We start from the raw sequence: 26951 nt of genomic DNA, 5'->3' as shown, positions 1-26951 counted from the left end.
CGCCGCCGCCGCCGCGGGCGACACCGTTGTGCGGCGCGATCACCAGGGCGCCGGCGTCTCTCGGGCCCGTCGCCAGACGATCTGGGGGGGAGATAAAAAAATAAAAGTAACGGGGTATTTGGCTGCCGCTATAAACGTCCACGTGATAGGCGATAAGCAGCTTAGTTGAACCATCGTTTGTGATGGACAGGCTTCTTCTGCGAAAGAGCTGAAACGGCTCAGTGGGCCTTACCTGGTAAAATAAAATAAATTACGTTCTTGGTTCTTTCAGAAAAATCACGTTGAAGGGAAACAACAAAATAATAAAATATATATAAAACAATAAAATTCTCATGACGTTTCGACTGTAACACAAACAGTCATCATCAGTCACCTGATGATGACTGTTTGTATTTTATTATTTTGTTGTTTCCCTTCAACGTGACTTTACCGAAAGAACCAAGAATATGAATCACTGCAGTCACGAAAGCTTTAAATCAAAATTTAAAATAATTTAGTTTAGTTTCTAACATTAACCCTAAACCTAACTCCAGTCGGATACTAACTCTAACCCCAACACGAACCGTTACTTTAACCATAACCAACTACAACTCGAACCCTAACCCTAAACGCCAACCATAACACCACAACCCTAAACTCTAGCCCTGACTTGAACTCTGACCCTGTCTCTGACCCTTTTGTTAGACTTAGCAATACACCCGGACATCCGCAACAACCAACAAAATCGCTGCCACGTCACTGTATAATACGCTCGCATATGCTGTTGGGAATGTAATCCACATTTATAATGTGTGTGCCTCACTCTCCGTTGTACACGCGTTATCCACAATTACGGAGTTAATATCAAAGGAAAGCTCTTGATCTTTCTCCGTCGCTCCCTTGACCGCACGTGGGAATTCACGACGACAGCGCGCTTAATTTTATCTTTTTGTTTATAGGAAATACAGGTTTAAACAAGAATCACAATTTCACAGTAATATCAACAACGGCGGGAGGGGGAAAGTGTGCGAGCGCAATCTTGAGTAGGCGCACGGGATCGGTGTGGGATGCGTCAAGCCGGAACCACTCAGTCCACGGTATATCATCATAGTAATGCTCACAATAATAACAACAACAACAATCACACCTCCGTTGATAACAAGTTTCGACAAAAAACAGTGGGCAGAATATCATCGCAAAGCCGCCGTGATTGATTTTTCAAGGGGGTCGGATCGCCGCACGTGTAACGCGTTGCGCCACGCACCCTCCCTCCACTCGGAACGACAGGCAATTTAACAAAACCTCTCTCTTGTAGTGAACAAACGCCGCCAATTTATCGCTGCCTCGGCAGCACCGCCGGTGATCTCGTCGCCGTTGGCGAGCGATCCACGCAAGACGCCGAATAAAAACGGGCAGCGGACGTGCCGCGGGTAGCTGCGCGCAACCGGCGCTGTCGGGCAGTTGCTAACAGTGAATCGGCTTCACAACAACAACGACGGTGGGTTGCCACAAGTTGTGAACTATTTATCATGTTAGCGAGCACCTATGAAGGCCGGCATGGGGGTGGGGTGGCCCGCATCACGCCCGGTGCCTTCGTCTCCCCAGTGGCGATGTTTAGACGACACCGCGACAAATACTCGCCTGAGGCCGAGTCGAGCTAAAAGGAGGCCCAGATGTCACTCGCTACTGATGTTGGCCGAGACCAGGAATCAAACTCAGGTCACTGGGTTCGTAGGCCGGTGTGCATAGAGGGATCGAGGAATTGAGGGTTAGGGAGATCGATACACGAACCGACATCCAACTGACACACAGACGGACACGTTGTGTTAGTTTGTTGTCCTTCCCCCGCACCTCCGATTAGTACGGTTGGATACATACGGTGCGAAAAAACTTCAACGCACTGTACATACAACACATGAACCAAAACAAACAGGGCCAAAACAACAACAACCACTATTCGCAGTTAGAGGCAGTCGCCCTCCAACAACAACGAAGGGGGGAGGAGCGACGCTCACAACAACGAGCGGAGCGCCGGGCGGCTAAAGCACAGCAAATGGCACAGTAGGGGGGTACAGCTGGTGGTGCATCAGCCACTCATCTCAGTCAGTCGACCTGTGGCACCTGGGTCTACCCCGTGACCTCCTGCCGGCGGGCGTTTGACACTTCACGTGGCCTCAAGGTGCACAAAGCCTGGCACAAAGCGCCGTGGTGACGTCACCGCCACCTAGTGGCGAACGGCGGTTGTTGTTGTTGCTGCAGTGTGCGTAGTGTGTGTATGGTGTGTAGTGCGTGTAGCGTGCGTGCGTACCTGCGCGTTGGGAGAGCAGCGGTTGTTGTTGTTGTTGCAGTGTGCGTAGTGTGTGTATGGTGTGTAGTGCATGCAGCGTGCGTGCGTACCTGCGCGTTGGAAGAGCAGCGTTTGCTGCTGGAGAGCCACGAGTCGTAAGAGAAGTGGTCGCCCCAGGTTCGGCAGCACTCGGCGTGCCCCAAGCACTTTCTGTACTCCTTGCACACCTTGCACGGGTAAGAGGCGAGGGGTTGGGGGTCAGAGTTCAAGCCAGGCCTAGAGTTAGGGTTATACGGTGTTGAAGCTTGCGTTTTAGAGTCAGGGGTTACGGTCAGGGTTCGATCCAGACCTTGCCAACGCTTCTGCTGCTGCTGCTGTATATTTGGAGTCTGCATCTCTCTCTCATCATCATCACGGTGGCTATGAGATGTTAACTACCTCGCCTGGTCCGCAGGAGGTCGTGGGTTCGATCCAGACCCTGACGATGCCTGCTGCTGCTGTATATTTGGAGTTTTTTGTGTCTCTCTCATCATCATCACGGTGGCTATGAGATGTTAACTACCTCGCCTGGTATACAGGAGGTCGTGAGTTCTATCCAGACCTTGACGACGCTTGCTGCTGTATATTTGGAGTTTTTTGTGTCTCTCTCATCATTATCACAATGGCTATGAGATGTTAACTACCTCGCCTGGTCTACAGGAGGTCGTGAGTTCGATCTCGACCTTGACGACGCCTGCTGCTGCTGCTGCATATTTGGAGTTTGCGTTGTCATGCTCTGACCCCGTGCCATGACTGGACATCTGCGAGAAAGAGCTTTGTGGCTCTTTGGATTCCGCCTCCAGTTTAAAATTGTTTAAGATTTTGAAAAAGAGCCACAGAGCTCAGTGGGCCTCACGAGTTGTCAAGATTTCTGGGCGCACTTCCACGTCGAAGCAAAAAAAAACCGGCGTGACGGGAAGAGGGGGTTGGGCACCTTCATCTGCAGAGCGCAGTGGAAGATGAAGATGAACATGCCCTGGAAGGAGTTGAAGATGATGAAGAGGTAGGCCATGACCAGAGTGGCCTTGTCGATGAAGAGGAACCCGAACACCCAGGTGAGGCCGAGGAGGCACAGCAGCGCCACGCCCCCCAGCGCGCAGGACCTGTGGGCAAGGAAGAACAAAAACGAACGATAACAACGGCCGGCAAAAAAGCGAGCGCCGTGGTAAATATTTGCCATCGCGTAGCGTTGTCGTCATCGTCATTATCGTCGTCGTCGTGAACTTACCGACCCACGCGACACGTTACGTGCGTATCGACGTACAGTAAAACCTTGGGATTGCGAGCACAATTCGTTCCGGAAACGTGTTTGTAATCCAAAGCACTCGTACGTCAGTTGTGATCACGTGACGCTCGGCAGTACGAAGCGTCTACACGTGCTGCCGCTCGTATTGCTAAGACCCTCGCTCGTTCATCAAGTGAATATTTATATTTAAACAATGTGTTGCTCGTCTTGCAAAACACTCGCAGACCAAGTTACTCGCAATCCAAGGTTTCGCTCTGAACGTTGAACTTCGTTCGCGCCGTACGTAGCCAACAGTGCTCATCGGAGGTGCGGGGGAAGGACTAACTAACTAACTAAAAACACAAAAATGCAGTTCTGAAGAAGTGAGATTAGAATCAAAATTTAAAAGTCCATGAGTAAGACAAGCCAATTGGTAAGGTTTGTCACATGAGCAAAACGTAGACATTTATAGCGGCCAAACGCTCTAAGCACACGCTTCTTAATGTGAAGGGAAAAGACACGGAGGACCCCGAGAAAAAAATTCACGCAACCACGGGGAGAACATTCAAGCTCCAAATATACAGCAGCAGCAGGCAATGTCAGGGTCGGGTTCGAACCCATGACCTCCTGTATACCAGCCGAGGGAGTTAACATCTCCTAGCCACCGTGCTGATGATGATGATGATGATGAGACAGAGGGAGAACATTCAAGCTCCAAATATACAGCAGCAGCAACAGGCAATGTCAGGGTCGGGTTCGAACCCATGACCTCCTGTATACCAGCCGAGGGAGTTAACATCTCCTAGCCACCACGATGGATGGACAGACAGATTGACGTTTTGGGAGGTGGATCAGACTGACAGTTAAATGGACGGATCGCCGGATGAACGAGCAGACAAACGGACAGATGCATGGCTGGAGAGACGAACGCATACGGAGCGATTAAACCATCTGCCCCACAGACACGGGAGTCACACCGCCAGTGGGAATGCCAGCGCTGTCAGTCGGTGTCACCGAACGCGAGCACTTTTGAGAGGGCATCATCTATGGGCACCGAGGGCCCACTCCGACATCGCCACTGCGTGGAGTTCTGTTGCTGTGCAGGAAAGCTCATTTGCTACATGGGACGGGTTGGATGATGAGTCAGACGGATTGGATGGACAAAGGGATGGATGGTGGGAGCAACGGTCTCGATAAAGTTATTTTATTTTAGTTTTTCTTTCGGTTTCGTTTTGACGACACACACGTAGGTCATGGGAACGGAATCGGAAGAAAAACCGGATGACGTTACACCTACGTACATCACCGGAACGGGAAAGGTTTAAACTAATGCAAGCAGGCGCGTGATTTATAAATCCCTTGCAAAGGGCGATCGTTACACGGTGGGTCAAAGCGAACCGATGGTCCCCCGAGAGCTGGACGGAGCTCGTTAAAAGCGAAACCCGAATTTTAAACGACAATTACATTTTTGCGCAGGGGTCATTGGCAACCGCGGCTGAGAACCACCAACATTCGCTCGCGACACCGGAACACTCCAGGTGCAATCACGGGTGGCTGGGGCCCAGTTGGTCAAACGAAAAGGCAAGGGAGGGCCCTAATGTGAAGAGTGGGCTGGCGCGGGAACAGCCAGCTTCACCCACCGTGTGTCCCGGCTGAACCTCACAGAAAATGCGGTCGCTTTAAGTGATGAACCCCCCCCTCGCCCCTCTCCCCCCTAACCCCCCCCCCCCCACACCCAGCCACCTCACTCACTTAATGCTCTCGGGCTTGAGTGGCGCCGAATGCTGCACCATCTTGTACAGAGTCATCAGCAGGAACACGAAGTTCACCTGTGACACCACACACGCACCGCGCATACGAGTCAACAAGTCCATAAGACGTTGTTTTTTGTTGGGTTAGATTACGTGTCGTTAAGCCCGTCACCACCCCCACCCGACCACGGACAATCAGTAAGCTTTGTCGCGTAAACAGAACCTGACAATTCGTCGCTAGTTCAGCGCACCAGTGTGTTCGAGAGTAAACCCACAGCAACATTTACAATTCGAGCAGGGTGACGTTTCGCCAGTAATTACAACAACAACAGCCACCATCGTCAGGCGATAGCCAGAATTGCGGAGGATTCCTCCTGCTGTTTTGGTCTTAAACGGAGGCGTAGAGGTGATGTCGTCACTGAGCATATCAGGTGCGAATATCAGAGGGGGGTGAATTTAATGATGTAAATATCAGTGGATGCCTCTACCTACAATAATCATGTCTGCCGGTAACGCTCGTGACGTCACTCCACGTTGACCAGCCCCCCCTCATTAATAATCATGAACAGTCACGTAGAAGGGTAACAATAAAATAATAAAAATACAAAACAATAAAATTCTCACGACGTTTCGACCGCAACACAAGCAATCATCGTCAAGTGCGGAAACCACGGCAGGAAAATTTGCTGTGGTTTTCACGTTCTGCAGATGTAGAGTGCAAGTGGATTGAATCCACCCGTGTGGCGTTGAGTTTTGTTGTTGTTGCAGCATCATCCCCTCGTCGTATACAAGGTGGGTTTTTCTCCGGGTTCTCTGGTTCCCTACCCGCACGGAGCGACGTTGCATCCTCGAAACACCCCCACAGGCACGAAAGCTGCTGGCACGTCTGCAACTCGTCCCCCAACGATACGCTCACGTCACAATTTTAGAACCGGCAGGGAGGCATCAACATGGGGACAAATGGGACGGGAAACAGACACGCGCACGAAGCAGAGCGCGCGCGCACGTGCGCCGGACTGTTGCAGGCGGGCTAGCGCCTCCGACTAGCACGGTTGGCTACGTACGGTGGGAAAGAAGTTCAACGCACGTACGTACGTACTGGCGTTAGCGTGGCAATCGGAGGTGCCCGCCTGCAATTTGGGCACGAGACGGGATTTTGGCACGAGACGATTTCGGGAATTCACGCTCAAGACGAACGTGGGAATCGCATCAGATTCATCGCGGGACCCGTCACGCTATGCGCATGTCGAGCAGCAGACACGGCGACCCGCCCGCCCATCTCCCACCCCCGGCACGACGCGCACGCACGGAACTCACGAGGATGATGGTGGCCACGGGCGCAAGGAAACTCCAGATGAAATGATTGTCGGTCCGGAGCCAACAGCTGCAGGCGGAACAAAGGACAAACGATCGCCTGGTTAGCCTGACAGGCCAGGATAGCGCGTCCATGCATCCGGTTTCATTTGCCGGCATCTGGTAACATTTGCCACCGTTCAGTTGCACTTGAGCACCCATCTGGTAACATTGGGGGACATTTGTGTCATTTGTTGTATGCGAGGACACCTGGTGAGACCGGGCGCCAGCCGGCAAGGCCGGGCACCGGTTAGTAAGCCCGGGCGCCAGGTGGCAACACCAGGCGTGAACCGGCGACACCGCGCTCCGGTTAGTAAGCCCGGCGCGCCGGCCGGCCCGGCGGCGAAGAGGGACGACAGGGGGCTCACGCTCGCTCGGTGCCGTAGCCCGTGCGGTCGACGGCGAGGCAGACCCCGACGACGGCGAGCGGCAGGCCGTAGCCCAGGAGGTAGAAGTACTTGCGGCGAGAGCGGCGCCCCTCGAACACCTCCACCAGCATGAGGTAGAGCTGCACGCCCTCCAGGAACATCCACGCAAACGCCGCCAGGAAGAGCAGGTGCAGCAGCGCCGCCAGCACGGGGCACGCCACCTGCGGAGCCGGCGCGGTGGCGGGGGGCAGCCGGGCGGGCGGGCGGCGGTGGCGTTACACTGAATCTGAATCTTTATTTGGACGTGGAGGGAGGAATCCGATGAGCCAAGAAGCTCTTTTCTGACAGACGTCCACCGGTTAGGGGGGGTCACAGGTGTCAGCGAGTTTACTTAAAGCAACACAATGCGGTAGGAGTGCAAAGTAGAGGAAAGGTAAACAAATCATGAACAAAAATGAACTATTTTTTTATTTTCCCAGGCAAAGCCCCCCCCCCCCCCCCCGAGCTGTTAAACAATTTGTTTCAGGAGCGAGTGCAAAATAGAGAAAGTGGTAAGCAAGTGACTAAACGTGAGCGGGGGGCGGGCGGGCGCACCGTGTACTGAGTCTTGTCGATGCCCACAAGGAACAGCAGCTGGGCGAGTAGCAGGTTGAGGCATAAGTTTTTGTGAACGGTGTTGCGGTCACTCTGGAGGCCGCGGAAGAAGCAGAAGGTGAACGTGGCCACGGCGAGGCACACGAGGGACACCAGCACGCCCACCCACGTGATCATCAGCAGCAGCAGCTCGTGGGCGCGGTGCCCGTACTGGCACGCACGGGCAATACGCGGGCACGGGACACACGGAGGGGTGTGAGGGTGCCGTGGGCAGCCGTACGCACGCATCGGGAACTTCTTTGGCCAAGTACCGTAGCCGGCCGTGCTCGTGGGGGGTGCGGGGGAAGGAAACTAAACGGAAAAAAGTGCTTAAAGAAATTAGTTGTCAATTGAGATTTCAAATATAGCCCTTAACAGACTGCAGGGGCAAGTGCTGTTAGCGACTAGCAGCTATGAAGGCCGGAACGGCACACGAGGGGGTGGGTGGCCAGCACCACGCCCGGCCGCCTTTGTCTCCCAAGTGGCGATGTTTACACACCGCAATAGTTACTGATTTGAGGCCGAGTCGATTGAGATAATTAGTTAGTGGTCGTGAGTGGGAATTGAACTCGGGTCGCTGGGTTCGTAGCGCAGCGCCCTAACCGCCAGGCCACCGCTCCCCCACAACATAAACATTACCACTATCAAGTCAACTACCACCACCTCCTCATCCAAACTTGACCACCACCAACATCACCATCATCACCTCCAATCACCACCGTCATCACCCTCACCACCACCATCACCACCATCACCTCCAATCACCACCCTCACCACACTCATCACCACTTCTTTACCACCAACATCACCACCATCACCTCCAATCACCACCCTCAACACCCTCATCACCACCTCTTTACCACCAACATCACCACCACCATCACCTCCAATCACCACCCTCACCACCCTCATCACCACCTATTTACTACCACTTTACCACCACCATCATCACCTCCAATCACCACCCTCATCACCACCTCTTTACCACCACCATCACCCTCATCACCTCCAATCACCACCCTCACCACCCTCATCACAACCTCTTTACCACCACCATCACCTCCAATCACCACCCTCATCACCACCTCTTTACCACCACCACCATCACCTCCAATCACCACCCTCATCACCACCTCTTTACCACCACCATCACCACCATCACCTCCAATCACCACCCTCACCACCACCATCACCACCGCCACCACCAGCGGGCCGAGGGGCACCACCATCACCCCCCCCCCCTCCCGAATCTCTGGGCACCTCGACGTGGCGCCTCGCCACGAGCACCGCCAAGTTGTTGAGGTGGCCGCAGGAGCAGGCGGCGTGCGCGCTGCTGCTGTTGCTGGGCAGCGGCTCGCAGCCGTGGCTCGACCAGTTGCCCCTCGTGGTGTGGGACGAGTAGCTCCAGAAGGAGCAGCTGGGGCTCAAGTGGGCCAACGTCTGGGGGGGGGGGGGGGGCGGTGTACAGGGAGGAGGACGGCACCCAACTTGTCATTCAACGACGACCCCCCGTGCCCCCGGAACGGGGGGGGGGGGCACGGAGGGGGGAGGGCACGGGGTGTGCAGTGCATTGCTCAACAACACGGCACGGAGCGTGCTTGACGGAACATGGAGCGGAGCCCTGTGTTGTGCAGTGCATTGCTCAACAACACGGCACGGAGCGTGCTTGACGGAACATGGAGCGGAGCCCTGTGTTGTGCAGTGCATTGCTCAACAACACGGCACGGAGCGTGCTTGACGGAACATGGAGCGGAGCCCTGTGGTGTGCAGTGCATTGCTGCACAACACGGCACGGAGCGTGATTGACGGAACATGGAGCGTGATTGACGGAACACCGTGACGTGTACCCGGGTGCACGTCACGGTGTTCTCAGCCTTGTCTAGACCACCAGCTCAGAGTGAAGCTGAACGCGGTGGCTGTATCAGGTTTACCATCCCCTATAGTTTAGCCGGCTCAGACAGTTTTTCTTCTCTTTTGATTCACTTTCTCATCATTCACGGAAGGCGTCCGATTTCGATTTGGAGTGGACGAACGGGCTCGCTGACGGACGCCATCCCCGTGACGGAACGACGCCCGGCGGCAGCCGAAGGCGACGGACGAGGCGGGGGGCGAAGACCGCCGAGCAGACGGAGCAGAGGAGACGAGATGGTGGGTGGGGGGGGGGCGTTGCGGGCATTGCGACGGCCGTGACGACGACGACAACTCGATTGGTGTCTCACATGAGGGGAAAGGAGAGGCAGGGAGGGAGGGAGGTGAGGCAGGGAGGAGAGGCAGGGCAGTGAAGGAGGCAGCAGGGGAGTTGACGGCTCACCCATTTCGCGATTCGGTTCACCCAGGCGGAAGTGCAGTTGCTCAAATCGGGCCCTCGGGCAGACCAGGCTCCACCGACGGCATCGCAGGTGTAGAGCGCCGTGCCTGAAGCGTGCGCGCGCACAGATACAAAGTTCCCCCCGTGCGGCCCTTGACAGACGCCGCTGGGCCGAGTGCCGTTAGCGAACGCCTCTGAGCGACGGCACGGCACACGATGGGGTGGGCGGCCGGTCGCCTTTGCATCTCCGGTGCTGCTGTTTACAAAGCGCGCCGCGTTACCGCCAACAACGTCTGCAGCAGTCCGCCGGGCAAGGCCCACTGAGCTGCACAGCCCCTTTGTTTCAGGAGTCACCTGGCGAACGAATTTGACGGCTCTGGCGAAAGTGGATCACCGCGCGGGAATTTGTAGCGGCGGCCAAACGCCCCCAAAACGACGCGTGGCCATTCTCAAATGTGGAGGGGAAAACCGGAGGACCCGGGGAAAAATCCACGCGACCACGGGGAGCGAAACTTGCAAAACTTCAATCCGCAATGCGTCAGCGTTGGGATCGAACCCACGACCACCGGGCGAGGTGGTTAACGTCTAGACCACGGGGGAGAGCCCAGGGTAGGTTCGTATGTTCGGAACCAATATTGGCCACGAGCGGGAATCAAACTCAGTTCAATGGGTTCATAGCCCACCAACACATACGAATATACGATCACGCATACACACACTCTCACACATAATCAATATACAATCACACATACACACACTCTCACACATAATCAATATACAATCACACATACACACACTCTCACACGTAATCAACATACGATCACACATACACACATTCTCACACATAATCAATATGCAATCACACATACACACACTCTCACACGTAATCAATATGCGATCACACATACACACACTCTCACACATAATCAATATACGATCACACATACACACACTCTCACACATAATCAACATACAATCACACATACACACACTCTCACACGTAATCAACATACAATCACACATACACACACTCTCACACGTAATCAATATGCAATCACACATACACACACTCTCACACATAATCAACATACAATCACACATACACACACTCTCACACGTAATCAACATACAATCACACATACACACACTCTCACACATAATCAATATGCGATCACACATACACACACTCTCACACATAATCAATATACGATCACACATACACACACTCTCACACATAATCAACATACGATCACACATACACACACTTTCACACATAATCAATATGCAATCGCACATACACACACTCTCACACATAATCAATATACGATCACACATACACACACTCTCACACATAGTCAATATACAATCATACATACACACACTCTCACACGTAATCAATAAACAATCACACATACACACACTCTCACACGTAATCAATATGCGATCACACATACACACACTCTCACACATAATCAACATACAATCACACATACACACACTCTCACACATAATCAACATACAATCACACATACACACACTCTCACACGTAATCAATATGCAATCACACATACACACACTCTCACACGTAATCAATATACAATCACACATACACACACTCTCACACGTAATCAATATGCGATCACACATACACACACTCTCACACATAATCAATATGCAATCACACATACACACACTCTCACACGTAATCAATATGCAATCACACATACACACACTCTCACACGTAATCAATATGCAATCACACATACACACACTCTCACACATAATCAATATGCAATCACACATACACACACTCTCACACATAATCAATATGCAATCACACATACACACACTCTCACACATGATCAATATGCAATCACGCACATTTACATATAAAAGAAGGCACACACATTTACACGCACAATACGCAATCGTACACATTTGCACATATAGGAAATTCATCGATTTAGTCTGAGTTCACCTAAGGGATGCCCAAGACTCTGGTCAGATATCAATCGCCACCGATGCTGCGGCTGGAAAATCCAATTCAGATCGCCGGGTTCGAAGCGCAGTGCGCCAACAGTGGAATCGCCGCTCCCCACCTCACGTGATTGATCCACGCACACACACGGCGTGTGCACAAACACCCACACACGCACGCGTTCACACACACACACAAAGATCCCTCTGTAGCCTACATAGACCATTGTCTCCCCAGTACACACACACACACAGATCCCTCTGTAGCCTACATAGACCATTGTCTCCCCAGTACACACACACACAGATCCCACTGTAGCCTACATAGACCATTGTCTCCCCAGTACACACACACACAAATATCCCTCTGTAGCCTACATAGACCATTGTCTCCCCAGTACACACACACACAAAGATCCCTCTGTAGCCTACATAGACCATTGTCTCCCTAGTACACACACACAAAGATCCCCCTGTAGCCTACATAGACCATTGTCTCCCTAGTATACACACACACACAGATCCCTCTGTAGCCTACATAGACCATTGTCTCCCTAAGTACACACACACAGATCCCTCTGTAGCCTACATAGACCAGTGTCTCCCTAGTACACACACACACAGATCCCTCTGTAGCCTACATAGACCATTGTCTCCCTAGTACACACACACACACAGATCCCTCTGTAGCCTACATATACCATTGTCTCCCTAGTACACACACACACACAGATCCCTCTGTAGCCTACATAGACCATTGTCTCCCCAGTACACACACACAAAGATCCCTCTGTAGCCTACATAGACCATTGTTTCCCTAGTACACACACACAGATCCCTCTGTAGCCTACATAGACCATTGTCTCCCTAGTACACACACACACAGATCCCTCTGTAGCCTACATAGACCATTGTTTCCCTAGTACACACACACACAGCTCCCTCTGTAGCCTACATAGACCATTGTCTCCCCAGTACACACACACACAGATCCCTCTGTAGCCTACATAGACCATTGTCTCCCCAGTACACACACACACAAAGATCCCTCTGTAGCCTACATAGACCATTGTCTCCCTAGTACACACACCCACACACAGATCCCTCTGTAACCTACATAGACCATTGTCTCCCCAGTACACACACACACACACAGATCCCTCTGTAGCCTACATACACCATTGTCTCCCTAGAACACACACACAGATCCCTCTGTAGCCTACATAGACCATTGTCTCCCTAGTACACACACACAGACCCCTCTGTAGCCTACATAGACCATTGTCTCCCTAAGTACACACACACAGATCCCTCTGTAGCCTACATAGACCATTGTCTCCCTAGTACACACACACACAGATCCCTCTGTAGCCTACATAGACCATTGTCTCCCTAGTACACACACACACAGATCCATCTATAGCCTACATAGACCATTGTCTCTCCAGTACACACACACACACAGATCCCTCTGTAGCCTACATAGACCATTGTCTCCCTAGTACAACAACAACAACAACAACCGCCATTCGCCACTAAGTGGCGGTGACGTCACCACGACGCTTGTGCCAGGCTATGTGCACCGTGAGGCCACGTGAAGTGTTGAACGCCCGCTGGCAGGAGGTCACTGGGCAGACCCAGGTGCCACGGGTCGACTGACTGAGATGACTGGCTGATGCACCACCTGTGCCCCCTACTGTGCCAACCTGCTGTGCTTTAGCCACCCGGCGCTCCGCTCGTTGTTGTGAGCGTCGCTCCTCCGCCCTCCGTTGTTGTTGGAGGGCGACTGCCTCCAACTGCCCAGTAGCATCCTTCACGAGCCTCCTTCACAGAGGCCGATCTTGACACCGCTGGTACCAGTCATCGGCAAGTCCACTCAGCTCCACGTCCTCCTGTACCACATCACTCCATCTCTTCTCTAGCCCGTGCCGCGCCCGCTTAGCCCCCTCAATCCGGCCAAACAAAAGCTGTTTCGGCATGCGGTAGCTGGGCATGCGGGCTACATGACCCAGCCATCGCAGCCTTGCCTGCCGGAGGAGCTCACCGATGGGACCCTGCCCAGATCTTTCAAGGATTTGTGAGCTCCTCACACAATCCAGTCTGGTTAAACCCAGGATGGATCGTAGGCAGGCCAGCCTAAATGTTTCTAACCGGCGAAGATGTTCCATTAGGGGGGTCCACGTTTCGCAAGCGTAGAGAAGGGAGGGAATGACCGTGGCCGAGAAGACCTGAAGCTTAGTGCGGAGCGACAGACCAGGTAGCTTCCACACAGCGTTACGCAACCGAAGAAAATATATTGCCGCTCGACTGATTAGGAGTGAGACCTCTGCTGTTAAACTGGAGCCAGTCATAAGCACACTGCGCAGGTATGGGAAACTCTCCACTCTCTCCACAACTGCCCCATCACCGATTGGGAGTTGTGGGGGTGGAGTCTCCGATGGTACAAAATACCCAGGCAGGTGCTTAGTTTTGGTGGGGCTGATGGTAAGGCCCCACCTCTTAGTGGCACGCTCCAGTCTCAGCAGCAGCGTCTCCAACTCCTCCTCTGACTGAGCAGCTATTACCAAATCATCAGCATACACAGATACACACACAGACACACACACACACAGATAAATAGAAAGAAAGATGGAGATAGGGAGATGTGAGAGAAACAGACACGCAGATAGAGACACTGATACAGAGGAAGATTTGGGAGACAGAGACACGGAGATAGAGGGAGACGTGAGAGACAGAGACGCAGATAGAGACTCGGAGATAGGGGGAGACAGAGGGAGACGTGAGAGATAGAGACGCAGGTAGAGACCCGGAGACAGAGGGAGACAGAGGGAGACGTGAGAGATAGAGACACAGATAGAGACTCGGACACAGGGGGAGACAGAGGGAGACGTGAGAGACAGAGACGCAGCTAGAGACCAGGAGACAGGGGGAGACAGGGGGATACAGAGGGAGACGTGAGAGATAGAGACACAGATAGAGACTCGGAGACAGGGGGAGACAGAGGGAGACGTGAGAGACAGAGACGCAGCTAGAGACCCGGAGACAGGGGGAGACAGAGGGAGACGTGAGAGACAGAGACGCAGATAGAGACTCGGACACAGGGGGAGACAGAGGGAGACGTGAGAGACAGAGACGCAGCTAGAGACCTGGAGACAGGGGGAGACAGAGGGAGACGTGAGAGGCAGAGACGCAGATAGAGACTCGGAGACAGGGGGAGACAGAGGGAGACGTGAGAGACAGAGACGCAGCTAGAGACCCGGAGACAGAGGGAGACAGAGGGAGACGTGAGAGATAGAGACGCAGATAGAGACTCGGAGACAGAGGGAGACAGAGGGAGACGGGCGGAGGCGGAGGGCGGGCGGACTCACCGACGGCACCCGCAGGACAGGGCCTCTCCGTCGTCTTGCCCGGCGGCAGCTGGGGCCACTGGACGGCGTGGGCGAGCGTGGGGGGACAGAATGCGGGCTCGCGGGTGCCGCCCTCGCCGCCGTCAGCGGGCGCCGCGTCTCCCGGTTTCACGTCGGTCGTGTCCTGCGGTGGCGTTAAAGAGTGGAGCGCAGCGTTGCAAGTGTTGAACCTCTTTCGCCAACCGTGCAGAGCCAACCGTGCTAATCGGAGGTGCGGTGCGCCAACCGCCACCGTTCACCACCACTACCATCAGCAACAACAACGCCACCACCACAGTCGCCACTACCACTGCCAACAAATATAAAGATCCCCCACCCCCCCGTATAGCCTTTAACAGACTGTAGGGGCAAGTGCTGTTCGCGAGCAGCTATGAAGGCCGGCACGGCACGCAAGGGGATGGGTGGCCAGCACCATGCCCGACCGCCTGCGGTGATGTTTTTACGCACCGCACCAGCTAATTATTTGAGGCTGAGTCGACCTAGGAGAGGAGTCCCAGGACCGGTTCAGATAATCGTCACCGGTGTTGGCCGTGAGCGGGAATCGAACTCGGGGTCGCCGGGTTCGTAGCGCGGCGTAGCGCTAATCGCCGCACCACCGCTCCCCACCACTATCACCACCACCACCACTACTGCCAACACTCTTGCTGCTACCACCACCATCACCACCACCGTCACCTGCGGCAGTTGCGCAGGGATGGGCGGCACCGTCGCCACGCGGCTCCGCGGAGGACTTGCGGTGCCGCCTCCGCTGGAAGGCCCCGACGTCGAAATCTCGTGCACTGCATTGTGGGAAACGCAAAGAACAAAACGACCGCATTGATGACACGGGCGCGACCGGCTAACATTTACACAGTCGACGGCGGCAAGAGCAGCGACGGCCGGCCGCTCCATTCGACACCGCCTATTGGCACGATCGGCTACGTACGGCGCGGAAAAAGTTCAACGTGCAAACATTCACAACCCAAGCGCAGCGGCGCAGGGCTACCAAACGTCCTGCACTGGCCGAACGTTCCCCGGTTTCAGGAAGGCCATCCCCGGTGTCCCAAAGAGTTCAAAGCTTGAGCCGCTTCAAAGTTTTCTGGCCTCATGCTCGACCCGTGGGGGGGGGGGGGGGGGCAGCTGGCGAGCGCAACGTCAGAGACAAAAGCCAAGGAGGAGGCCTCCTCACGCACCTCCGATTAGCGCAGTCGGCCACGCGGGGCGCGAGAGAAAGTTCCAACGTACCGCCCCGATCGCTACCGTCGAACAAAGTCGATCACCGTGTGAAAAACAAGAATAGGCTTGACCCCTTTCTGGCACTAAAACAGGAGGTGTTAAGATGCTCAAACACTAAAACAGACGAAACCTCACACAAGCAATCACGTCCGCAATAACCACGCACATACTTGTGGTGAACTTGCAAACGGAAACATAACGCTCTGGTAGTATGTGATGCACTGTCTTTGAAACGTATTGGCCTGCACCAGAGACAGCCGTCTTAATGGCCCAGTCCCATCAGTGTCTCACCAGAGAATGCCGAAAGGTGACCAGGACAAGGACAACGGCACTATCGGAGCCTTGATAGCTCGGGGGTGAGCAGCTACACCATCGGGAAATATTGTTTTGCCAGTATCAAAAGTATTGAAAGATAAGAATAGGTTTTAGCCATTTCTGCCAATAACACAGGAGGTTTGATTCAAAGCTTCCGTGACTGCAGGGATTCATATTCTTGGTTCTTTTGGTAAAGTCACCACCATGTAGAAGGGAAACAATAAAATAATAAAAATATAAAACAATAAAATTCTCACGACGTTTCGACTGCAACACAAAGCAATCATCATCAGGTGTGAAAACCACAGCAAGAAAAAAACACAGCAAGAACATTTTCTTGCTCTGGTTTTCACACCTGATGACGATTGCTTGGTGTTGCAGTCGAAACGTCGTGAGAATTGTATTGTTTTTTTATATTTTTATAATTTTATTCTTTCCCTTCTACGTGGTGACTTTACCAAAAGAACCAAGAATATGAATCCCTGCAGTCACGAAAGCTTTAAATAAAGCCTCCTGTGTTATTGGCAGAAATGGCTAAAACCTATTCTTATCTTTCAATACTTTTGATACTGGCAAAACAATATTTCCCGATGGTGTTGCTGTTCACCTCCGAGCTATCAACGCTCCGATAGTGCCGTTGTCCTTGTCCTGGTCACCTTTCGGCATTCTCTGGCCAGACACTGATGGGACTGGGCCATAAAGACGGCTGTCTCTGGTGTAGGCCAATACGTTTCAAAGACAGTGCATCACATACTACCGGAGCGTGATGTTTCCGTTTGCAAGTTCACCGCAAGTATGTGCGCGGTTATTGCAGACGTCTGTTGAGTACACGTCAACAACAGACGGAGCGAGTTCAATAAAAATGTCAAACAGACGAGGCGGTGATGGGAGAGCGACTTGAGACCCCTGCGCCGTTTAGTCGATGAGTGCCTCCCGGCGATGGATAACAATCACCCGTGGCAGTCCTCATGCGGCTGTGGGCCTCTGTGAAGCAAAGCCGTAGGGCCATGGATGGGGTCCTACCTCTGGTTTTAAAAGGTCAGTTTGGTACGAGCGGCTGGATTTAATCACTCGCTCTGAATGTAATGACATTGTCCTGTGAGCAAACTTGGCCCCGCCATAGGAAGGTGGAATTCCCACGCTGGCTCAGGGTTGTAAGCGGGAGATGAGAGCCAAATGCCTCGAGACGCTCTTCTTTAGCAGGAAAATCAGTTTTGAGTCGTCGTCGAATGCGACGGCGAGTGTCTGTTGACAACCAACTCCTCAACTTGGGCACCGCAGTGGCATAGATGTTGACTACCTCGCCTGGTGTACAGGAAGTCGTGGGTTCGATCCTGACCCTGATGCCTGCTGCTGTATATTTGGAGTTTGCGTGTCTCTCTCCGTTGTGAGATGTTAACTACCTCGCCTGGTATACAGGATGTCGTGGGTTCGATCCCGAACCTGACGCCTGCTGCTGCTGTATATTTGGAGTTTGCGTGTCTCTCTCTCTCTCCGTGGTGAGATGTTAACCGCCTCGCCTGGTATTCGATGGGTAGGTCGCTATGGTGGGCCAAAGCGTGTCCCCGTACTCCCGCCTCTCAAAGAAGTCTGGCCAGCGTGGAAGAGTAGGCCAAGTACCCTCTCTAGAGCTCACTCGAGTAGAATCCCTTCCACCAGCAGCGGCATGAAGCAAGCAAATTAATTTTTATCGTCACTGTTATTATTATTGTCATAATGCCATCGAACTGCAAGACAAAGAGGACATTTCGATTTAAAGCTTTCATGACTGCAAGGATTCATCTTCTTTGGTTTTTCGGTAAAGTCACGTAGAATGAGAATAAAATAATAAATTGATAAAATAAAATAACACAATAATATTCTCACGACGTTTCGGCCACAACACAAGCGGCCTTCATCAGGTGAAGGGACGAGACTGTCTGGTAGGACAGCGCTGGAGTGAAAAAAAGCCACGTTCAGATCACGACCTTTAAGCTGTGTCAGAAGAAACAAAGCGCCTTGACAAAGGAATTAGCATATAATTTAGCATTGAAATGGCCGAGTGATTAGCTTGTGACTGGTCACAGAAATGGCTATGTTAAAGTTAAAGCATACACATCCGCAGAGGCACCCCTTGACAAAGGAATTAGCATAGAATTTAGCATTGAAATAGCTAAGTTAAAGCATACACATCTGCAGAGGCACCCCTTGACAAAGGATGAGGCATAGAATTTAGCATTGAAATAGCTGAGTGATTAGCTTGTAACTGGTCACAGAAATAGCTATGTTTAAAGTCAGAGCATACACATTCACCGAGGCACCTAGTACAAATCAAACAGGAGAATTTAGCATTGAAATAACTAGGCGAATTTAGCATTGAAATAACTGAGTGATTAGCTAGTGACTGGTCACAGAAATGGCTATGTTGAAGTCAAGGTCTACACATCTGAGCTATTCACAGTAACTGGGTATACAATACAATGTATAATGAATACTACATAGTGAACCAATAAAAAACTAAAATATAAATTACCTTAATGTTATCAATAAACTCTATATTCTCCAATCAGCTAAGCTACCAACAATAAGTCGTTATATATCACAATGCTATATGGCAAAAAAATGGGTGGATTCTTACCCTCAACTTTAGCAACACGGATAGCTACGGGCCCCGTTCAGACGGACGAGTCCATCCAAGGTCGGAACAGAGGAGGGGGAGAGAGACAGCTGCGAGGCGCTATTATACTCCATGTTGTAAACCATACCATTAACCGTGGTGTGAGAGGTATTAAGAGTCAATGCTGGTGAAAGAGCTGCGGTCTGAAGGTCATCGTAAAATACAATTAATTAAGAACGGAAATGGTTTAAAACATCTTTCCAATGGTTACTAAGCCAGAATCCATCTTCTCGGTTGAAATTGTCTCTGTGCTTGTATATGTGAATGGCCTCATGAACGAATCTCTCATGGTAGCCGGTTGGTTTGCAAAGAACCTCCGTCTTGGAGAAGTCAATGTCATGTGAGCCCACTGAATTATAACAGTGATCTGCCACGGCAGAGGAGTTCGTCCTACCGTGTTTCAAGTCTGCTTTATGTTCACGGATGCGGTCCGAGATATGTCGTTTGGTTTCTCCAATGTAGCTACTACCACAGAGGCACTTTAGTTTGTAAACGCCCGGGTACTGTATGTCTGGAACAGCATCTTTTACAGATGGAACTAGATCACGGATTTTATGTATTGTGTTGAATCGGACCTGGATCTTGTGTTTATTCAGGATTTTGGAGATCTTTTTAGTGACCCCTGCAATGTAGGGTAAGGTGATGGTTTTGAGTGGCTCCACAAGAGAATCCTTCTTCATGAATGGAGTGATGGCTTTGCGGATTGTGTAGTCGGAGTAACCATTAACCCTGAGAGCCTGGTGTACGTGCTTGAGTTCACTGGTAATGTGTTCCTGGTCGGAAATGCATTGGGCTCTATGGTATGGAGTCTTGATGAGGGAGTTCTTCTGGGATGGATGGTGGTGGGAATCCGGTTTCAAGAAAGCATCTGTATGGGTGGCTTTCCTGTAGACAGAGTGGCTCATTGAACCATCATGTCTCCTTTTAATTAAGACATCCAAAAAGGGTAGTTTGCCATCTTTTTCGACCTCCATGGTAAATCTGATGGCTGGGTGTATGGAATTGATGTGGTCGCGGAATTGGTCTAGAGCAGGCTGGCCATGTGGCCAGATGACAAAGGTGTCATCCACGTACCTCTTCCATAAGGTCGGGCGTAGAGTGGCAGTCTGGATGGCGTCAGTTTCAATTTTTTCCATGAATACGTTGGCTACAACCGGAGATAGGGGGGGGGGGCCCATTGGGGTGCCCTCATTTTGTTTGTAGAAAGTTTCATTCCAGGTGAAGTATGTGTTGGTTAAGCAATGTCTCACAAGGGGGGGTACACCCACGCACCGAAAAGATAGACGTCAACAAAGTCGTAATTAATCGCAGTAACAGTTCCATTTCTGATGGTCTGAAATCCGTTTTAGCTAATGGTCTAAACTTTGCTGTCACACCGAGACACTTACCGGTTAATGATATCATTGCCCATGTCGACGTTGCACTCAAGGGCTTGAGTCCCATCGCTGCAGATGTAGCAAGATCTGAAATCGCTGCAACCCTCAAAAACACTAAGTTGCCACCCAGCAACATCAGCAAAGACGAACGTTTTGAATTATCTCAATTAAAAAGAGGGATGATATTGTCGTCCTCTCAGCCGACAAGGGCAATGCCACTGTCATCATGGACAAAATAGAATATAACAACAAAATTCAAGAACTACTCAACGATGGCAGCTATACAAAAATAAAAAGAGATCCCACCAACAGCCTGGTTACCAAAACGAACAAAATCATCTCTGATTCAACAGCATTAATTGATGAGACCAAACAGTTCTCGTTGAAACCCTCTGCTGCCAGACCACCAAGATTATATGGCCTTCCAAAGATACACAGAGAAGATACACCCCTTCGTCCCATTGTCTCTACTATCAACTCCCCCACCTATAAACTGGCACGTTTTCTTGCTGATATACTGCGACCTTTCACTGGAAAAACCACCTCTGCGGTACTAAATTCTACTCACCTGGTATCGACAATCAAAGGCATTTCCCTGTCTCCAGACGACCTGCTTGTCAGTTTTGATGTGGTGTCCTTGTTCACCAAAGTCCCGGTACCTGACACCATCGCTATCATTGAAGACCTGGTTCATCAAGGACTGCACACTGATGTACCCCCCCTGGTGAGACATTGCTTAACCAACACATACTTCACCTGGAATGGAACTTTCTACAAACAAACTGAGGGCACCCCAATGGGCTCCCCCCTATCTCCGGTTGTAGCCAACGTATTCATGGAAAATTTTGAAACTGACGCCATCCAGACTGCCACTCTACGCCCGACCTTATGGAAGAGGTACGAAGATGACACCTTTGTCATCTGGCCACATGGCCAGCCTGCTCTAGACCAATTCCGCGACCACATCAATTCCATACACCCAGCCATCAGATTTACCATGGAGGTCGAAAAAGATGGCAAACTACCCTTTTTGGATGTCTTAATTAAAAGGAGATATGATGGTTCAATGAGCCACTCTGTCTACAGGAAAGCCACCCATACAGATGCTCACTTGAAACCGGATTCCCACCACCATCCATCCCAGAAGAACTCCCTCATCAAGACTCTATACCATAGAGCCCAATGCATTTCCGACCAGGAACACATTACCAGTGAACTCAAGCACGTACACCAGGCTCTCAGGGCTAATGGTTACTCCGACTACACAATCCGCAAAGCCATCACTCCAGTCATGAAGAAGGATTCTCTTGTGGAGCCACTCAAAACCATCACCTTACCCTACATTGCAGGGGTCACTAAAAAGATCTCCAAAATCCTGAATAAACACAAGATCCAGGTCCGATTCAACACAATACATAAAATCCGTGATCTAGTTCCATCTGTAAAAGATGCTGTTCCAGACATACAGGACCCGGGCGTTTACAAACTAAAGTGCCTCTGTGGTAGTAGCTACATTGGAGAAACCAAACGACATATCTCGGCCTGCATCCGTGAACATAAAGCAGACTTGAAACACGGTAGGACGAACTCCTCTGCCGTGGCAGAACACTGTTATAATTCAGTGGGCTCACATGACATTGACTTCTCCAAGACGGAGGTTCTTTGCAAACCAACCGGCTACCATGAGAGATTCGTTCATGAGGCCATTCACATATACAAGCACAGAGACAATTTCAACCGAGAAGATGGATTCTGGCTTAATAACCATTGGAAAGATGTTTTAAACCTTTTCCGTTCTTAATTAATTGTATTTTACGATGACCTTCAGACCGCAGCTCTTTCACCAGCATTGACTCTTAATACCTCTCACACCACGGTTAATGGTATGGTTTACAACATGGAGTATAATAGCGCCTCGTAGCTGTCTCTCTCCCCCTCCTCTGTTCCGACCTTGGATGAACTCGTCCGTCTGAACGGGGCCCGTAGCTATCCGTGTTACTAAAGTTGAGGGTAAGAATCCACCCATTTTTTCGCCATATAGCATTGTGATATATAACGACTTATTGTTGGTAGCTTAGCTGATTGGAGAATATAGAGTTTATTGATAACATTAAGGTAATTTATATTTTAGTTTTTTATTGGTTCACTATGTAGTATTCATTATACATTGTATTGTATACCCAGTTACTGTGAATAGCTCAGATGTGTAGACCTTGACTTCAACATAGCCATTTCTGTGACCAGTCACAAGCTAATCACTCGGCCATTTTAATGCTAAATTATATGCTAATTCCTTTGTCAAGGCGCTTTGTTTCTTCTGACACAGCTTAAAGGTCGTGATCTGAACGTGGCTTTTTTTCACTCCAGCGCTGTCCTACCAGACAGTCTCGTCCCTTTACCTGATGAAGGCCGCTTGTGTTGTGGCCGAAACGTCGTGAGAATATTATTGTGTTATTTTATTTTATCAATTTATTATTTTATTCTCATTCTACGTGACTTTACCGAAAGAACCAAAGAAGACAAAGCGGACTTTCAAACTCCAATCCAACCGCTCCCCACCGCCCCACTCTTCCACCCCCCCGCTCCCCCCAACCCACAACCAACCCCACCGACACCCTCCCGCTCACCCGCAGCAGGGTCCCGCGTGCCGAAGCGCAGCGCGTAGCGCAGCGCGTGGTGGTTGTTCCACACGTAGAGGGCGCGGTCGCGCGCGTTGTACTGCACCGACGTGATGAACCGGAACGGGTTGGGGAACGGGACGGAGACGCGAGCGTCCCGCCGCGAGTCGGTGTCGTACACGTAGTCGATGCGGTCGCTCGTCCCCCCACCTCCCCCTCCTCCTCCTCCCACAGCGTCCGCCCCTCCGTCGCCGTCGTCCTCGTAAGTCGAGCGCAGGACGTGGAGGACGCCGCACGCCATGAAGGCGTCGGAGGCCAAGCGCTTGACGTAGGCCGTCTCGAAGGAGGCCTCGACGCGCATCGCGCGCGGATTTAAGCGGCTCACCACCATGCGCCCGTGGTTCTGCTCCGTGGCGTAGACGACCCAGAGGCCGCGCTCGTCGGCCGCCAGGTCGATATCGGACTTGCCGCCCCAGCGGTAGGGCGAAGTGTCGTGGTAGTTGGCGTTGGGGATGAACGCCTCGCCGCCCTTGACGCGCGTGCGCAGGTCGAACTTGACGACGCTGCGCGTTCGCTCCTGCGACGGCGCGCAGCGTGGGTGGCAGGGAGATGTTAAGTGAGTGAGTGTGTGGTGAGGTGAGTGAGTGTGTGGTGAGGTGAGTGAGTGTGTGGTGAGGTGAGTGAGTGTGGTGTGTGTGTGGTGGAGAGGTGAGTGTGGGTGTAAGAGGTGAGTGAGTGTGGTGTGTGGTGGAGAGGTGAGTGAGTGAGTGTGTGGTGAGGTGGGTGAGTGTGAGTGTGAGAGGTGAGTGTGCATGTGGTGGAGAGGTGAGTGTGGGTGTGAGAGGTGAGTGAGTGTGTGTGTGTGGTGTAGTGGTGGGTGAGTGTGAGAGGTGAGTATGTGTGTGTGGTGGAGAGGTGAGTGAGTGTGAGTGTGAGAGGTGAGTGAGTGAGTGTGTGGTGAGGTGAGTGAGTGTGGGTGTGGTGGAGAGGTGAGTGTGGGTGTGAGAGGTGAGTGAGTGTGTGTGTGGTGGAGAGGTGGGTGAGTGTGGTGGAGAGGTGGGTGAGTGTGTGGTGGAGAGGTGGGTGAGTGTGTGGTGGAGAGGTAAGCGAGTGTGGGTGTGAGAGGTGAGTGTGTGTGTGTGTGGTGGAGAGGTGGGTGAGTGTGTGGTGGAGAGGTAAGTGAGTGTGGGTGTGAGAGGTGAGTGAGTGTGTGTGTGGTGGAGAGGTGAGTGAGTGTGGGTGTGAGAGGTGAGTGAGTGTGTGTGTGGTGGAGAGGTGGGTGAGTGTGTGTGGGTGGGGAGAGGTGAGTGTGTGTGGTGGAGAGGTGGGTGAGTGTGGGTGTGAGAGGTGAGTGAGTGTGTGTGTGGTGGAGAGGTGGGTGAGTGTGGGTGTGAGAGGTGAGTGAGTGTGTGTGTGGTGGAGAGGTGGGTGAGTGTGGGTGTGAGAGGTGAGTGTGTGTATGTGGTGAGGTGAGTGTGAGTGTAAGAGGTGAGTGAGTGTGTGTGTGGTGGAGAGGTGGGTGAGTGTAAGAGGTGAGTGAGTGTGTGTGTGGTGGAGAGGTGGGTGAGTGTGGTGGAGAGGTGAGTGTGTGTGTGTGGTGGAGAGGTGGGTGAGTGTGTGGTGGAGAGGTAAGTGAGTGTGGGTGTGAGAGGTGAGTGTGTGTGTGGTGGAGAGGTGAGTGAGTGTGTGTGTGGTGGAGGGGTGAGTGAGTGTGGGTGTGAGAGGTGAGTGAGTGTTTGTGTGTGGTGGAGAGGTGGGTGAGTGTGAGTGTGGTGGAGAGGTGGGTGAGTGTGTGTGGGTGGGGAGAGGTGAGTGTGTGTGTGTGTGGTGGAGAGGTGGGTGAGCGTGGGTGTGAGAGGTGAGTGTGTGTGGTGAGGTGAGTGTGAGAGGTGAGTGAGTGTGTGTGTGGTGGAGAGGTGGGTGAGTGTGTGTGTGGTGGAGAGTTGGGTGAGTGTGTGTGGGTGTGAGAGGTGAGTGTTTGTGTGTGTGGTGGAGAGGTGAGTGAGTGTGGGTGTGAGAGGTGTGTGTGTGTGGTGGAGAGGTGGGTGAGTGTGGGTGTGAGAGGTGAGTGTGTGTGTGGTGAGGTGAGTGTGAGTGTGAGAGGTGGCTGAGTGTGGGTGTGAGAGGTGAGTGAGTGAGTGTGTGGGGAGAGGTGAGTGAGTGTGGTGTGTGTGTGGTGGAGAGGTGAGTGAGTGAGTGTGTGGTGAGGTGAGTGAGTGTGTGGTGAGGTGAGTGAGTGTGGCGTGTGTGTGGTGGAGAGGTGAGTGTGGGTGTAAGAGGTGAGTGAGTGAGTGTGGTGTGTGGTGGAGAGGTGAGTGAGTGAGTGTGAGAGGTGAGTGAGTGAGTGTGTGGTGAGGTGGGTGAGTGTGAGTGTGAGAGATGAGTGTGTGTGTGGTGGAGAGGTGAGTGAGTGTGTGGTGGAGAGGTGAGTGTGGGTGTGAGAGGTGAGTGTGTGTGTGGTCGAGAGGTGGGTGTGTGTGTGGTGGAGAGGTGAGTGAGTGTGGGTGTGAGAGGTGAGTGTGTGTGTGGTGGAGAGGTGGGTGAGTGTGGGTGTGAGAGGTGAGTGTGTGTGTGTGGTGAGGTGAGTGTGAGTGTAAGAGGTGAGTGAGTGTGTGGTGGAGAGGTGGGTGAGTGTGTGGTGGAGAGGTGAGTGAGTGTGGGTGTGAGAGGTGAGTGAGTGAGTGTGTGGTGGAGAGGTGAGTGAGTGTGGGTGTGAGAGGTGAGCGAGTGTATGTGTGGTGGAGAGGTGGGTGAGTGTGAGTGTGTGTGTGGTGGAGAGGTGGGTGAGTGTGTGTGGGTGTGAGAGGTGAGTGTGTGTGTGTGGTGGAGAGGTGAGTGAGTGTGGGTGTGAGAGGTGAGTGAGTGTGTGTGTGGTGGAGAGGTGGGTGAGTGTGGGTGTGAGAGGTGAGTGTGTGTGTGTGGTGAGGTGAGTGTGAGTGTGTGTGGTGGAGAGGTGGGTAAGTGTGGGTGTGAGGGGTGAGTGAGTGAGTGTGTGGTGGAGAGGTGAGTGAGTGTGGGTGTGAGAGGTGAGTGAGTGCGTGTGTGTGTGTGGGGAGAGGTGAGTGAGTGTGGATGTGTGTGGGGAGAGGTGGGTGAGTATGTGGGAAGAGGTGAGTGAGTGCATGAGGGAGAGGGAGGGAGGGAGGGAGAGGGGGTGGGGAGAGGGAAGGTGAGAGTGAGGGGGGGTGAGTGTGTGTGTGGTGGAGAGGTGAGTGTGGGTGTGACAGGTGAATAAGTGAGTGTGTGGGGAGAGGTGGGTGGGTGTGTGGGGAGTGGTGAGTGAGTGAGTGTGTGAGGGAGAGGGGGTGGGGAGAGGAAAGGTGAGCGTGAGAGGAGAGTGTGAGTGTGTGTGCATGTATGAGTGGGTGAAGGTGTGAGCATGAAAGATCCGGGCGTGGTGGTGGTGTTGGCCACGCCAGCCCCTCGTACGCTGCGCCTGCCCAT

The 26951-nt window shown here is 52.2% G+C and overlaps 1 protein-coding gene across 1 annotated transcript; it reads right to left on the bottom strand.

The window, feature by feature from the left end:
• Nucleotides 1-26951, bottom strand: LOC142920764 (adhesion G protein-coupled receptor L1-like). The gene is made up of 13 exons (XM_076062834.1): nt 26937-26951; nt 23517-24084; nt 16003-16106; nt 15289-15451; nt 9947-10050; nt 8896-9075; nt 7597-7947; nt 7003-7223; nt 6599-6665; nt 5283-5359; nt 3240-3408; nt 2377-2493; nt 1-81 (listed from the first exon to the last, which is right to left on the bottom strand). Exons 1-13 carry the CDS (start codon nt 26949-26951, stop codon nt 40-42), a joined length of 2178 nt encoding a protein of 725 aa, XP_075918949.1. The 3' UTR covers nt 1-39.

Source organism: Petromyzon marinus, unplaced genomic scaffold (genome assembly GCF_048934315.1).
Source record: "Petromyzon marinus isolate PM22_M1 ecotype Great Lakes invasive population unplaced genomic scaffold, UKy_Petmar_22M1.pri1.0 PM_G_Scaffold_74, whole genome shotgun sequence".
NCBI classification, from domain to species: domain Eukaryota; kingdom Metazoa; phylum Chordata; class Hyperoartia; order Petromyzontiformes; family Petromyzontidae; genus Petromyzon; species Petromyzon marinus.
Note: the sequence above shows the minus strand (reverse complement) of the source record. Positions and strands in the feature narration are given on the sequence as shown.